The sequence below is a fragment of the Bos grunniens genome, chromosome X (genome assembly GCF_055505025.1).
Source record: "Bos grunniens cultivar Pamir isolate PY7600 chromosome X, Bosgru_T2T1.0, whole genome shotgun sequence".
Classification (NCBI taxonomy): Eukaryota; Metazoa; Chordata; class Mammalia; order Artiodactyla; family Bovidae; genus Bos; species Bos grunniens.
The window spans coordinates 29,441,445-29,456,517 of NC_141194.1; the positions used below are offsets into that span (position 1 = coordinate 29,441,445).

At 38.7% G+C, this 15,073-nt stretch overlaps 1 protein-coding gene across 15 annotated transcripts in view; it reads left to right on the plus strand.

Moving 5' to 3' along the window:
* The window catches only part of GK (glycerol kinase), a 74,319-nt gene that overhangs the window by 27,507 nt on the left and 31,739 nt on the right, over positions 1-15,073 (plus strand). For 4 of the 15 annotated variants that reach the window (XM_086388439.1, XM_086388425.1, XM_086388429.1 and 1 more), the window contains 8 exons: positions 2,101-2,184; positions 5,914-5,990; positions 8,525-8,662; positions 10,736-10,845; positions 11,459-11,525; positions 12,639-12,656; positions 14,400-14,435; positions 14,811-14,878. In XM_086388439.1, the coding sequence (XP_086244565.1) occupies positions 2,101-2,184; positions 5,914-5,990; positions 8,525-8,662; positions 10,736-10,845; positions 11,459-11,525; positions 12,639-12,656; positions 14,400-14,435; positions 14,811-14,878 (598 nt within the window). Of the gene's footprint in view, positions 1-2,100; positions 2,185-5,539; positions 5,664-5,913; positions 5,991-8,524; positions 8,663-10,735; positions 10,846-11,458; positions 11,526-12,638; positions 12,657-14,399; positions 14,436-14,810; positions 14,879-15,073 lie in introns of those variants that run through there. The other 11 variants (XM_086388426.1, XM_086388434.1, XM_086388424.1 and 8 more) reach the window with 4 other exon arrangements.

Below are 15,073 nucleotides of genomic sequence, written 5' to 3' on the forward strand. Positions count from 1 at the left end.
ACTCCTAAGCAGGCTTGGTCTTAAACAACAAAGGTGTGGTTTTGTATTGTATTGTTTTTCTTGGGAAGGGAGCAGGTTGTTATTTTTTGTTAAAATATGGAGTATTCCACTCTGTCACAATCCACTTATTTTTCGTTTTGTCATATCTGTTGTTACATAGTTCTTTGAATGCCTTACATCTCCTTCAATCCTGGGTAAAGAAATACTGCCATATTTTGTGGTGCTTGGATTCCTCAATTCTGCCAGTTTAAACAAAAAGAATCTAAATTAGAGTTCAACTTGGACCTATGTTTTTTCATATTCTATTTAAGGCTATGACTTCTTCTTGGTTACATCTATATCATAGAGATTTAATTCTGGACTCAGACTCTGGGTTCAAATTCTGCCTTTTCCACTTAATGCCATTCTGTGCCTGTTTCCTGAGTGATTAAGCTGGAGAAATTAAAAGCAGCCCTCATAGGCTTGAGGATCAATGAATTAATACACATGGGACACTTAAAACAATGCCTAGCAGACTATCAGGCTTCAGTAAGTGTTCAGAATGTGGCCACTATTCTGAATTGGCTGATGACCTTTTCAGTCCAGGAACGCCAGATGAAATGGCTGGTTTAAACAGCAGGTGTTCTTTCTTAGGGGAAACGCAGAGCCTACCAGGGGTCACATGCACCCACGTCAGCCATTGGCATCTTGACATTTATACACCTAAAAGCTGAAATAGGTTTTAGCCCCCAAATTTTGACATGCGTGTTTTCATTCACCGCCCCCCCCCAACTCGCCATTTTTCTTTTGGTCCCCACCTGATTTCAGAAAATGTCATCAGCTGAGGGGCAGTCTCTTCCCCTTTACAAATGACCTCATACCCAGCTTAATTATAATAGCTTAACTTTTAGCTAATTACCATAACACATAGCAGTTAAATCTAGTTTCCTAGATTTAATGTCCATTGTGGGGAAAGCAACCCAATAACATTGAGTGTAACTGTCAGCAGTCCTTGCTTAGTTCTTCCATAACCTGTGGCCTTACATTATCTCACTGTCAGGCTAGTAGCACCTCATAGCAAACCATCCCTAGGAGCTGTATTATTTGCCTTTGCTTCTAGTCAACTGAAAATAATTTAGATGATCTCTAGTGTGGTCCCCCCGCCCTACTTTGGTACATTTCCCTTCTGTTGTTCCCAAAACTGATTCAAATTTCTAAATATTCTAAAACAGGTTTCTTACCCTATACTCTTTACTACATCACTCAATTAACCTTGACCCATGGGCTTTGAGGCAACTGCATTTTTCTTTACTCTTAAAACTTTGTTTTTCAGAACAAACTAAATCTATGAGACATATATTGGATATGACTTCATTTAATACAAAGACAAATTCCAGGTCACCCAAGTTGGGTTTTTGGAACCTATTCATTTGATGGTGAGAACCATTTAAATCCAGTTTATTTAGTCTAAGTAAGGGACGTGTTTTCTAGAAACAGGCTGTATGGTGTTCTGGACTCTGTTTTCCTTCTGATGTTTTTCTGAATCACTTTGGACTGAGCAATTCCCTGTTCCCTCTAGACATGCTGTTGCTTTCTGTGGACTTTACCTCCTGCCACCCTTCCAGGGAAGTGCTTTCCTGGGGCACTGCCTTCCCAAAGCCACTTGTTTTCCTATGGATGCCCTGCCCACTTCTGCAGAGACTAGCAGTTCCCTTAACATTCCACTCATACATCCCCTAGTGATGCACTCACTCACTGCATCACACAGCATTTCAGTTCTGCAGTTGGGTCAGCAGTCAATAACCAACTGAGCCACTTTCCTAACTGGGACGCAGACTGTGTGGCCAGGTAGGGAAGAGTCATCTGAACAAGAGGCAGGAATTGACCTGATCTTTGTCCAGCCGGAAATGCTATTGAACCAGAGACTGACTGGACAGCCTCTGTTCCCCTTCTGCTCCACGTCTCTTCCTTACCTTTTTCTACACTCAAATGGGTAGAAGACTGTTCATTGATGAACTTGCCCATGTGAGCCAACATGTCCTAAATGGTCAGGAAGAGAACGCAAACCTTGAACCTGGCCATCTCTAGCATGAATTGCCATTATTTCTCCTAATGCTCCAGCTGCTCCAGTTTCTCCTGGTCCTTCAGATCCAGCTGCCGTTGTTCCCTCTGGCTCTTCAGTTCCAGCTGCTGGCGCTTCCTCAGGTATTGGTGCTCTGGCTCTTGCTCGCACCCCAGCTTCCAACTCCGACGTGTTGGGGAAAATTGACTGCTGCTGTTGGTTCTGGATCTAGCACCTCTTCTGATTGTTCTCAGAAATTACCTCCACATGGGGCTTAGTCCTCCTGCTCGGGATCTTCTCTTTGGCTTTTGGTCTCTTATTCTGCTCATGTAATTCTGCCATCTTAGCTCCTTTAATGAGTTTTCTAATTTTCCTTTGTTCTTAATTCAATTAATTTCAAGCATTTGTGTATTGCTTGGTAGTGTACCGACCACTGACATTTTCCTCTTTGGCAGTTTTACTAATTCATTCCATGTATTCTAATCACTTTATACTCGAGTTATAAAAACAAAAATTCTGCCAGCCTTCTGTGATCATGGGATAATGGAAGGAGAGGGACTTCTGAGACCAGCTAGTCTAAACTGCCTTATTTTATATTCTGGAAACCCAAGTCCTAAAGGGAAATGAGACTTGCTTGAGTCACATAGCTTGTTGGCGGCAAAGTCAAAAATGTAGATTTCACCTCCAGTGTTTTGACTCTCTTTGGTTCATTCTGTGGATACCAGATACTGGTACCAGATACCAGTACTGTGGGTACTTCGAAGCTTTTAAGGGAGGAGGATGGTGCCCCGTTAACTTAAGTAGTCCTTGTCCAAGAGCAATAGAGTCACAGAGCCACTTGATCATCAGTGTGTGTCTAGTTTTGTTTTGAAATTAACAATTGGAACAAATTCAGTGTCCTAAAGAACATGCCCTAAAAAGGGGGTTCTCAAGCTTGAGCAGAACACGGAATAACACAGGTAGGAGGACTCAGGCTCTCCTTGCCTGGACTCGAAACCAGATTCCTACAATGCAGGGACTTCCCTGGTGGTTAAGACTCCACACTTCTACTGCAGGGGGCGCGGGTTCATTTCCCTGGTTGGGGAACTGAGATCCCACATGCCATGCAGCATGGCCACAAAAGGAAAAAAATAAAATAAGAATCCTCTGATGTAGGGACCAGGATGTGTGATTTCAAAGTTTTCCAGGTGGTTCAGGTGAGCTTTCTGGATCAGAACCACTGCTGTTGAGTCTCGCAGTGTTTCTTAAAGAGAGGACGTTTATTTAAAAGGTGTAATTTCTGGGCCCCCTCCCCAGACCTATTGTCCTAGAATTTCTGGCAGTGGGATTTATCTTTAAACTCCCTAGTAATTTTTATGTCCATTAAAATATAGAAAAATGCTGATCTGGAAGGCTTTGAATCAGTAAGCAAAAAAAGCCTAAAGCCTAGAGCAGTGTCCCTTGATAAAAAATAAATTTTACCTCATGATTCAGCAAACCAGCATAACTAAAACAAAGTTTCATAAGTCAATATTTATCCTGCTGAGTTCAGTGAATGTTGACATTTTCCATCCTAACCCATCTTATTTCATTTTTTTTGCATAGGAATCAAAGTTACATTGATTTTAAACCCCTAGCCCATTGTAGTTTGAAACATGGAGGACTGAGATGTGTTCGTGAATTCTACCTGTCACAGATTTAAAACTTTTCTCTAGAATGCCTCTACTTTGCCCAACTACTCTGGTCCAGCCATTAACACCTGCTAGGGTTGCTTGCCTATGAGGAAGGTCCACTTGGGTCACAGTCACACACCACTGCCTCTGTGGACAAAGTGGATAGACTGTCATTTTCCCTGGACACAGGAGACCTTGGAGATTCCATGAGGCTTCTGCTAATGGCTTGTATCCGTCCCAGGGCAAGTCATAGAAAAGTCAGCCCCGACTAAAATGAAGTTATAAAGGGAAAAAAAAAAACCCAGGAATTCTGTGAGTAGTTTTGTTCAGGGGCTGTTTGATTCCTGGGTCAGACAGTATCACCTGGGTCCCCCACCAGTCTGTCTCTTTGAGGTTGACTCCAGTTGTGGCTGATTCAGCTCTCTTCCAGGGCACAGCAGGTCCCAGCTGCACACTCCCAAGCTGAGCTGAGAACAGGGACTCTTGCGGACTAAGCACAAAAATCTCAGGCAGGCTAATCTGACTACACCCGAACCAATCATTGGGGACAAGATCCTAGAGCCGAGGGTAGGGTGGAATCTCAGGCTGAGGTTGAAGGAGGGGTGGTTTCCTAAAGAGAATCAGAGCTACGGCTCCCGGCAGCAAGAAGAATGGATGCCTGGCAGCAAAGAGCAGGGGTCACTGCTTGGCTGTGTATTTCCATGGGCTTCCTCTTTGCCTCCTGTTTCCTTGGTGATGAAGAGCCTTGTTTTTTACTTTGGAAACCAGTATAGCAGGGGTCCCCAACCCCCAGGCCGTGGATCAGTACTGGTCCGTGACCAGTTAGGAACTGGGCCACACAACAGGAGGTGAATGGAGGGCAAGCAAGCAAGCAAAGCTTCACCTGTATTTACAGCTGCTCTCCATCCCTCACATTACTGCCTCTGTCAGATCAACAACAGCATTAGATTCTCGTAGGAGCTCGAACCCTACTGCACTTGAATCATCACCCCTCTCCCCCTCCCTGGTCCTGGAACAAATTGTCTTCCACGAAACCAGTCCTTGGTGCCAAGAAGATTGGGGACCACAGCAGTATAGTATCCTGAAGTCCCTGATTCAGTTCTCCTGCAAAGTAGCCACCATCAAAATCAAGCACAGACTGCCCTCAAGGGAAATAATGCTTTAAGTAATTAAAAAGAATTGATTAAAATCCACAACAGGAAGTAACTGGTTTTTAAATGAAGAGAAAGGCATAGTATAGTTAAGGGTGAACCAAACTAGACAATAACAGCCAGCACTCACATGGGCAGCAGACAAGCATGCATGATCTTCCTGGTGCCCTTTAAATAGACTGTTTTCAGGAGGCATCTGAGCATAGTCAGTGCCTAAAAATATCGAGTGAGCACTCACATATTCAAAGTTACAAAAGTTTGGTTCAGAACTGAAATCTGACAAATAAAGCTCAGCTGATACTATTGTTTGTCTTTCACAATTACTTTGTATACCCTTTAATGCGTTCTCTTTCTCAAGCCTTCTGTTGTAAATCAGAACACAACTTCCTACTTAGGGAGATCAGAAAGCGAGTGATAGTTACTCAGTAAAAACAAGGTTGATCTGTTAAAGTGGAGAGTTTACTTTATAATCTAGCAAGGAGAAAGAATGGTGACCTTTAAATGATTCGTGTAATGATTCCGGATTCTAGTCTACTTTGAAAGAGTTTAATATAAGCATTCTGTACATAAGCAAATGAATCTAATTTTTTCCCTCTATAATAGTGTCAGGTTCTCTACTTTGTCACAAATTGCTACCCAGTTTTTCCAAGGTACAGCCTTTTATACCTAGTACAGTGATCCTGAGCTGTGCATTTTGCCCTGGCAACTAGCCTGCTTTGCATTTAGATTTTTTTCTGCACTCGTGTATGCATAGAAAGTCCATATCCAAAACAGTTTTTCATCTTTTTCTATAAAAAGGATACAAAATAGCACCCTAAGGTATGTATTATTCTCCTAACTTGGTCTATAATTTTGCATAAAAGCTTTAAGTTCTCCCTCATAAATTTATCCTCTCTTCTAACAATATGCCCATTCATTTCTAATTTTCTAATTTCTGTCTTTGGTAAGCTACAGCATTTTAATTGCTTATAGAAACTAATCGGTCTCCTATCCTTGACAGTGATTTCATTAAGGTCTGATTTTTTTTAAATCAAGTTTTTCATATTTATTATTGTGTTTTGATCTATAGTGTGGCTTGACCTAAGAACCCAGTCTACTGTTGAGAGTCTTAGTAAAAGAATCCCAGGAAATAATAACTTTGTCAAGGTAAGAGATCTCTTCAAAAATATGCTATTAAAATTCTTGTTTAACAGAAAAAAAGCTTGGAGATTTCACCAGGCTTTCTGTCTTATTGCACAATTGTTATTTAAATACAATTTATAGAATATTTCTCTACAGATAATTACCTGTCTTCCTTGCTCTGTGGTGAATTGGAGAAATAATGTTCCAAGATAAATAGGCTGGAGGGGATGATAAAGTGTCTCAGAGGCTTAAACCATACTCCCTAAGGAGTGCTTCTATAATTCCACCATGCTTTCCAGATCCTTCTCTCTTGCTTTTTCACCATCCATCAAAGAAAGTTCTGGGTGCTTTTGAGGTTTTAGGCATCTGGACTCAGGGAGAGAAAGTAGAATACACTCCAGCGTTTCCGTGAATTCCTCTTCCAATTTTCTTCATATGAAGATGCCAAAAAATTGCCTAGTTTTCGGTCCTTATATAGATCTCTCTTCAGACAAACGGGGAGAAAAATTTTAAAACAGGTGAGGTACTTTTGTTAGCAAGGTCAAGTTCTCCTAGTATCCAAAAGGAAATTCCAGAGTTTTTTGTTTGTTTGATTTTGGTTTGTTTGTTTGTTTGAGGCTTTTGGTTTATTCCCTTTATATTTGTCAGTGGGACTCTTAAATGGTAGTTTCTTGTGGTTGTTGATTCTGAAAGTGAAAGTGTGAAAGTGAAAGTCACTCAGTCATGTCTGACTCTTTGCGACCCCATGGACTAATACAGTCCGTGGAGTTCTCCAGGCCAGAATACTGGAGTGGGTAGCCTTTGCATTCTGGGTTGGGATCTTCCCAACCCAGGGATTGAACCCAGGTCTCCTGCCTTGCAGGCGGATTTTTTACCAGCTGAGCCACAGTTCAGTTCAGTTCAGTCGCTCAGTTGTGTCCGACTCTTTGCGACCCCATGAACCACAACACGCCAGGCCTCCCTGTCCATCACCAACTCTCATATCCATTGAGTTGGTGATGCCATCCAACCATCTCATCCTCTGTCGTCCCCTTCTCCTCCTGCCCTCAATCTTTTCCAGCATCAGGGTCTTTTCAAATGTGTCAGCTCTTTGCATCAGGTGACCAAAGGATTGGAGTTTCAGCTTCAACATCAGTCCTACCAATGAACACCCAGGACTGATCTCCTTTAAGATGAACTGGTTGGATCTCCTTGCAGTCCAAGGGACTCTCAAGAGTCTTCTCCAACACCACAGTTCAAAAGCATCAATTCTTCAGTGCTCAGCTTTCCTTATAGTCCAACTTTCACATCCACACATGACTACTGGAAAAACCATAGCTTTGACTAGACAGACATATGTTGGCAAAGTAATGTCTCTGCTTTTTAATATGCTACCTTTCTCTTTGGTTTGTGGGATGACCCTTGGTCCCTCAAATGAAAGAAGCATATGTTATTTCTATTATTTCTAAAGCCCATATGTCATTTCTATTATAATTTTTGAGCATGGATCTTTTCACAGTACACTGTGAGCTAAGATTCTTAACTTACAAGGTTGCATTACAGTGTTAAATAGAGATTTTTTACTACGCATATCCATGGGAGGTGAGAAGGAAAAAGGATCACTTCCTGCAGTTAGATGAGGTGCTAAATGAGAATGGGGATTGAGAAGGAAAAGATAGTTGCATTATTTTGATGTATTTTTTTAATCACTTTCACCAGCCCTTCTAAATATAGTGTTTAATATGCTAACTAAAATGAATTGTACTGGATCCATTCTCAAGGAAACCTGTGTTTCATTTTTACCCTCTATCCTTTATTCAGTTAACCTTCCCTTTGTTGAATGTATTTGTGGAATTTATGCAAACTCAATCTTTATATATACACACACACACACTATTTAAATTAATTGAAGTAACACTGGTTTGTAAAATCATATAAGTTTCATGTGTACAACACTGTATTTCAACTGGCAACTACTTTCTTAAATAGAATAACTTTGGGTTGCTTTCATCTGGCGTGTCTTTGAGCTCTATTGTCCACCAATTTTATGTTATTTGAATATGTATGTGTGTTTGACTATGTATTTATTATATTTTTAGCACACAAATATATTGTTTTTGTTAAGTCTTATCTATCTTAAAACAATCTTCTGATTGTGGTCATTAGTTTATGAACTGATAAACTTGCACTCTCTGATTTTTAATAGTTTTAAATATTAATTTCACTGAATATAAAATAAAAGGCAGGGTTTTGGACTAGGTTCTGTGTGTAATACTAACTTATCACAAATGTTAACATCTGTGGCTGAGCTATCTAGGTTTCAGGGCATGTATCATTTAATTTTCTCTTTATCTGGCTACATGGATGCTCTTTGAACTGCAAACATATCCCTCTGATTTTTGTTCACGAACATGCTTTCCTGTGCCACGAGATAGGAAAAGTGTTTTTTATCCATAATACTTTGAGATTGCCTTTAGGGTCATTGCATATTTTGTAATTTGTTGACCTTTTTGATTTGGTGTTTTATTTTAAGCTGTTATGAGTTTCATTTGCTGGCTGAATGTCATAACTGTATTTAGTCCAAGACAGGCCTTCCACTTAGCACTTATTTCAGTGCGGTGAAGCTTCGTTGGCTCCTTGACAATGTGAGAAAAGTTCAAAAGGCCGTTGAAGAAGATAGAGCTCTTTTTGGGACCATTGATTCATGGCTTATTTGGGTATGTTTAAAAATCATGTATGTATGGAAAACATTTTTAAATTGCTTATCTTTTTTCTATGGAGAGTTTCAAACTTTTTAGTTGGCAACATCATTAAGAAAAGCCACTCAAGAAATAGCAGAAAATTTCAGCTGCCATTTGAGAGGCATTTTTGGCTACTTCCTTTTGATTTTTTTCTTGCCTTGTTTCAGTAAAAATGAAGGATGATTGCCAAAACCATATCTCATGTCTGTTACCTTTAGCATAACTAATTTAGGTAATTATCAAGTAGTAAATTTCAGTTGCCTGTATCCCTTGCCTATTATTCACTCCTTTGGTACATGCAGAGGACTGGCTCTAGGACCCACCAGAGATAGTTAGCAGTCTGTATTTACAGATTGTATAATACTATAGTTTTTATTTTAAAAATCTACATATAAGCACGCCAGCACAGTTTGAACCTGTGTTGTACAAGGGTTAACTGTACTTCTTTTCCACTAGCCATTTCTTAGAAGAAATTATCTCTTCTATTTTCTACTATTTAACATGGTAATACACCTGGGACTACTTTTTAGCATTTGCTTTCAACATAACATAGCTGTCTATTACTCAATTAGGCCACGATATGAAAAATCATAGTGGAAATTTCTGTTATATAATCTTCCCTAAACTGAACATGAATGAGTAGAAACAAACATTTCCCAGATACATACATATCTTCTCTTCCCTCCCTCTCCTTATCTCCCTGCCTTTCTTATTCTCAGTTATTTTCAAGGGTATTTTCAAATACACCCAAAACATGGAGGGAATAGTGCCATGAACCTCTAGAATAATGAGTCAGCTACAGTCATTGGCTATGGCCAAACTTGTTCCCACTATCCTCACTCCTTCTCCCCATGGATAATTTTAAAACAAATCCCAGACATATAATTTCATTTGCAAACACTTCTGTAAGCGTGGGATTATTATTTTTTTCAACATTCAGGGAAACGTTAAAGGAACATTGCCCCTCTTGTCACTTGCCAGATCCACAGAACAGATCAGACAAAACCCTCTATCAGGAAGTGGCGCCTTCCCCAGCCCTCCCTGTCTTGGCCAGGGCACGCTCTGCTTTGTGTTCATGGCCAGCAGCTTTCATATGTTTTAGTCACAGTTGAAATAATTCGGACAATAGTTCTCACCATTGCCTGGAGCCAGAGTAAGGCAGTATGTTGAACTGTGAGCTGCAGGACACTCAAGGGAGCACACTGAGCTGTCCCCTTCCTCCCCTGTTCCCACATGATGCCATTGCTGCACTTGTGTTCCTTTCTTACTTCTCACTGCTTCTACATAAAAGAAAGCAGCAGTCCTTGTAGTTCAGGTACAAGGGTATTAACATTAGAGAGTTTAAAGCTCTGCTTTCAGGATAGGTGCTTGGATCAGTGCAGTGCAGCCCGGTGAGAATTGTTACTTCAAAACTGGCACACACGCACACACACACACATGCACACATACAACAAGAACAGGAGCAACACAGGTCAATAACATCCCAAGAGGTAAGCACATCAAATTTAATAAGACTCTGCATCTTCCAAAGATAAGAGGATGAAAGCAAAACTGATTTTTTTTGTTTTCATTAACCATCAACTAGAACTGCTGTCTACTATGATGGCCACTTGACCATATATGGCCATGGAGCACTTGAAATGCAGCAGGTCTGAATTGAGGTGTGCATGAGTGTAAAATATACACTGCATTTCAAAGAGTTAATACAAAAAAGAAGGTAAAATGTCTTAGTAATAATTTCATACATTGAAAGGATATTTTGAATATATTAATATAATATAATAAATAAAACTTACAGTATTATTCATTTCATCTGCTTCTTTATGCTTTTTAATTGTAGCAACTAGAAAATATCCAATTACATGTGTGGGTCAATGTGGTTCTGTTACATTGTATTTCTGTTGGATACCAAAGAACACTAGAAGATGAAGTAATTGAAATGTTTCATTCTCTTGCTGTATGGGCTCTGCAACAGATTCTGGCTCTTGACAAAGTAGAAATTAAATTGCAAATAAGTACAGATTTAACATGTCATTTTCTTCTGTCCAGAGCTTGACAGGAGGAGCCAGTGGAGGGGTCCATTGTACAGATGTAACAAATGCAAGCAGGACAATGCTTTTCAACATCCATTCTTTGGAATGGGATAAAGAGCTCTGCGAGTGAGTTGTGTTTTGCCCTCAGAATAGTTTTCTAATTTGTTGCCTGTCGATAACGTAAATCTTAATTATTTTCAGGTTGTCAGTGGAGCACCAAACTTTGTTGATATTTAACTACAATATACAAGTCTATGTTGTATACTTTTTTTTTTCTAATTGGAGGATAATCGCTTTACAATGTTGTGTTGGTTTCTGCCATACAACAATGTGAATATGTATATATACACCTTCCCTCTTGAGCCTCCCTCCCCTACCACATCCCACCCTCTGGGTCATCAGAGCACAAGACTGGGCTCCCTGTAAGAGACTATTACTGCATATATAATAAACAGGCCAAATTAAGTAATTGTCTCAATTATTCTTCAAGGAAAATTAGGTTCCTTTATAAAAGTACTTTGTTTTTTGTGTACTTTTGCTTTTGTATTGATTTCTTTATGTAAGGAGTGTTAAATATCTAAGCCTACTGCTGGCTTATTTATTTCTTCCCATTTAACTCAACTCTCAAATATGCCCATTTTAAATTTTTGTTTGCATGCCTTTAAATTCATATAAATGTTTCTAGATGTTTACTTAAAATAGTATTATATACCCAATCTTATTTTCTGTTTTTTTTTAGATTTTTTGAAATTCCAATGAAAATTCTTCCAAATGTCCGGAGTTCTTCAGAGATCTATGGCCTAATGGTAAAAAGAAAAAGAAATTTTTTTAATTTAATTTTTATCTTAATAAAAACCTTACTATTCAGAATTCAAAAGTCAGTTGTGTTATGTTTTATATTTTGAGACCCATGAATTTTTTTATGAATGTTGGCAGTATGTAAAATAAGAATTTAATATTGTCTAAATAGTTTTATAACTTCACATTCTTGAGTCCTTCTTGCCAATTTGTTTTATGTATACTTTATATAAAACTACATATAAAACTTTATATACTATGAACTTTATTGGCTTTTCTTTGAGTATTTTAAAGTATTGATGAGATAATCTAATTGCGGTAGGTGATAAGGGAAGATTTGAGCCAGTTTCTTCTTTTAATCCAAATAACTGTTTAGTAGTTGCATTGCCTGCTTTTAATTTGTAGGAAGGTCTCTTCACATTTTAGTGGCATTCTTTTTCCTGTTGAATCTCCTTTAATGGCCAGACCATGTCTCAGATTCTTTGTCAGCCTGAACAAAACTTTAGCAGAGAAGCTGAAAGCAAAGAGTCTGGTCTGATTTGTGATTGTTAAGTAAACTGGTTTTCATCTTGGGCATTTTTACTGTTGCTTTCATTGAAACCACAGAAGAAGTAGTCTAAGCACAAATTACACATAGCATCGCTGAGTATTTCTGATTACACACCAGGAATGAAAACCTCTAGGATGATTTGAACTGGTGTTTAAGCTCAAAAATCTAGAACGTATGGTAAAAATTAAGAAAAGTCTATGATTAATTACCAAAAATTAATGTTTGGACATTTCATAAAAAATATTAGTCTACTTACAGACTTAATACACTACAATACCCGAGTGTTCTGGTTAAAGCTTAAGCAAGAAGTCTTAAGTGTTTCATTTATAATAAAGCCTTTTTAAGGCAACATGGAATTTTTTAAGGGAAGCATAATCATTGCTTATCTACAGTTTAAAAGTGCTTCGATAATTTCATAGCTACCTATAAACTGACTTGGGTCAGAGGAAAAAAAACTGTTCTTGAGAAACAGTTTCAGAGGATGGTTGAAAAAACATTTAACTGGCCTAGTTTTCTCTTGCATTTAAAATATTATCCTTCTGTCCCCCTCTCTCCCCCTTGCTGACTATAGAAAATCTCTCATAGCCCGGTGAGTAGGTTGCCCACCAATGATGCTACCCATTCATTTGGAAAAGATACAGTGCATTTCCATTTAGTTTTAGATAAGCAGAAATCCATTTACTCAGCAAATTAATCCAGACTCTTCCATGACCCTCCAAATTATTATAAGCTCTAATGAAGCTTTAGTTGTTATTAAAACATAATCTTATTTGTTTCTTTTTAAGTCCTCCATAAAACTAGGAGTGATGTTTCAAAATAAAAGACTAAGATAGTTTTCTGAAATGAGAAATTCTGATGGACCCTATTACAAAGTATGGTTGTGATGTGCTTTTGGGCTGTAGCATAATAGGGAAATGAGGTATAGTTTTTGTATGTTCTCTGTGTCTCTTAAATGACATCTTGCCCAACCTTTCAGACCAGTTAGTTGGAAATGCACTGTCACTTTTTCTGCATGCTTCACCAGAGAATATTCCCAGGAATCCTCCAGGGACCCCCTCCCTGTAAAGAAAAAAGAGCGCTTTCCGTGCCTGACCGCACATAGTAGATTCTGCTGGTAGTTTGATAATAACTTGAATAGTGTAAGCAAAGACTTCTTCCAGTATCTGAATACCTTACATATCCAGTCTCTAGGTTTCCTGATTCACTTTCACTTATAAGCCAGGTTCAGATTGTCCAAGAATATATACAGTAAATAAAAGGTCTTGGACTAACCCAAAAGCATAAAAGAAATAAAATATCACCCCACTATCTAGTGGGTATTTTCTAATTTGTGAATGGTTTCCACATGCATGCTCTTACTTCCTAACCATAGCTGTGTGAGGTGGCTTCTCTTCTTCCCCTCACTATCATAGAGAGGGAACCCAAAGCTCCCAGAGAAATGGCAGGCTGAAAGGTCAGGTGAAAGCTTTTGTTTGGTACTCTTCCTAATATCAGGTTCATCATAATGTTTGTTCAGGTTTTTCTGTAAGATGATATGGAAAAACCTGAATGAACTTTTAAGCCAATCCAATACATCACAGGTACTTTGGAGATCATATTCCTTTCCCCTAATTCCTTGATATCACTACATGTTGGTTTGTATTAGTGTAAGTATTTTTTTCAAAATTAAATTTGGTAAAGTTCACAGTCAGCCACTTAAATCTCATTTTTTCCTTAAAGTGCTAGCCATACTGGCTCAAAATCAAAACCACTATTCATGACACAAATTAATTCTTGCTTATGAAAACTTGAAGAATGATGTTGACTATGAACAAATAATGCCCCATACCTGAACCTCTCTCTTGTTTCTTATTTATCAAGAGCAGTTTGGGTAGGAAGAACAGTTAGTAAAATTCAGCCTTCCAAAATAAACATGTTCTGTGCTGGTTTGATAGCTCTGTGTTCATTATGAAGGATGTGTTAGTCTGTTCATAGTAACAGCAATAATAGCAAAGAACTAATGGTCTGTGGCATTCATATAAGCTCAGGCCCATTTTGTAGATGAATAAATTGAGGTATAGAGAAGTTTCAGCAGCCTGCTCAGTGACTAACTTAACTAACCAGGAGTAGATCCTGCATCTCCTGGCTCCCTGTCCAGTGTTTCATGTCCATGTCTCTTCAAGGAATATTTCTAGTATCTCTCTCTCTGAACCACTCATGTAGTTGAAACACTTGCTTTGTCTTGTCTGCCCACATGCTCTGGCATGTTGCTATTTGTGTTCATTTCTATTACAGTTATGTTAGTAGAGCCAAATTTGTGATTATTCATAATCCTTTTTTAAAATTTCATTAGAAAGCTGGGGCCTTGGAAGGTGTGCCAATATCTGGGGTAAGTTTCATCACCAAACATCTCCCTACCACCTCCCTACCCCACCCCCTTTCATGTTCTGGCTTGCCTTAATCAATCTGTTCCTTCTTTAACTATGGAAAATAAGTAAGAGCAGAAGAATTGGCTAATTCTTGTTTTGCTGGGATGCAGTGTGGGCTATTAAGAATTTTGTTGAGTAAATTAATTCCAACTCTCCCTTCCTATCCCTGTTCGGAGCATTAACACATAGGGCAATGGCCAAATGGAGGCAATACAAAGAATATAAGACAATTCGCTCCTTCTTAAATGAAGAAGAAAAAACAAATCTTATGGCTCTCCTAAAAAGAAAATGGATAATATTGTCTTAGTATTCTTTATTGTCATATATCCTTTCAGTGTTTGGGAGACCAGTCTGCTGCGTTGGTAGGACAAATGTGCTTCCAAGATGGACAAGCCAAAAACACGTGAGTTTTAAGAAACAGACCTGCAAACCAAGGGGGTCTCGTTTGTTTGTTTTTTCCTTTGGTGTTTGGAATGAGGAAAAGCTTTTGAAGTTTCTCCAGACCAAAAATTAATAGTTCAAGAGTGCCAGTACCGTTATATATGTTTACACTTTTTGCCATTTGTTTTTCTTCATCTCCTTCACATAAATCAAACCA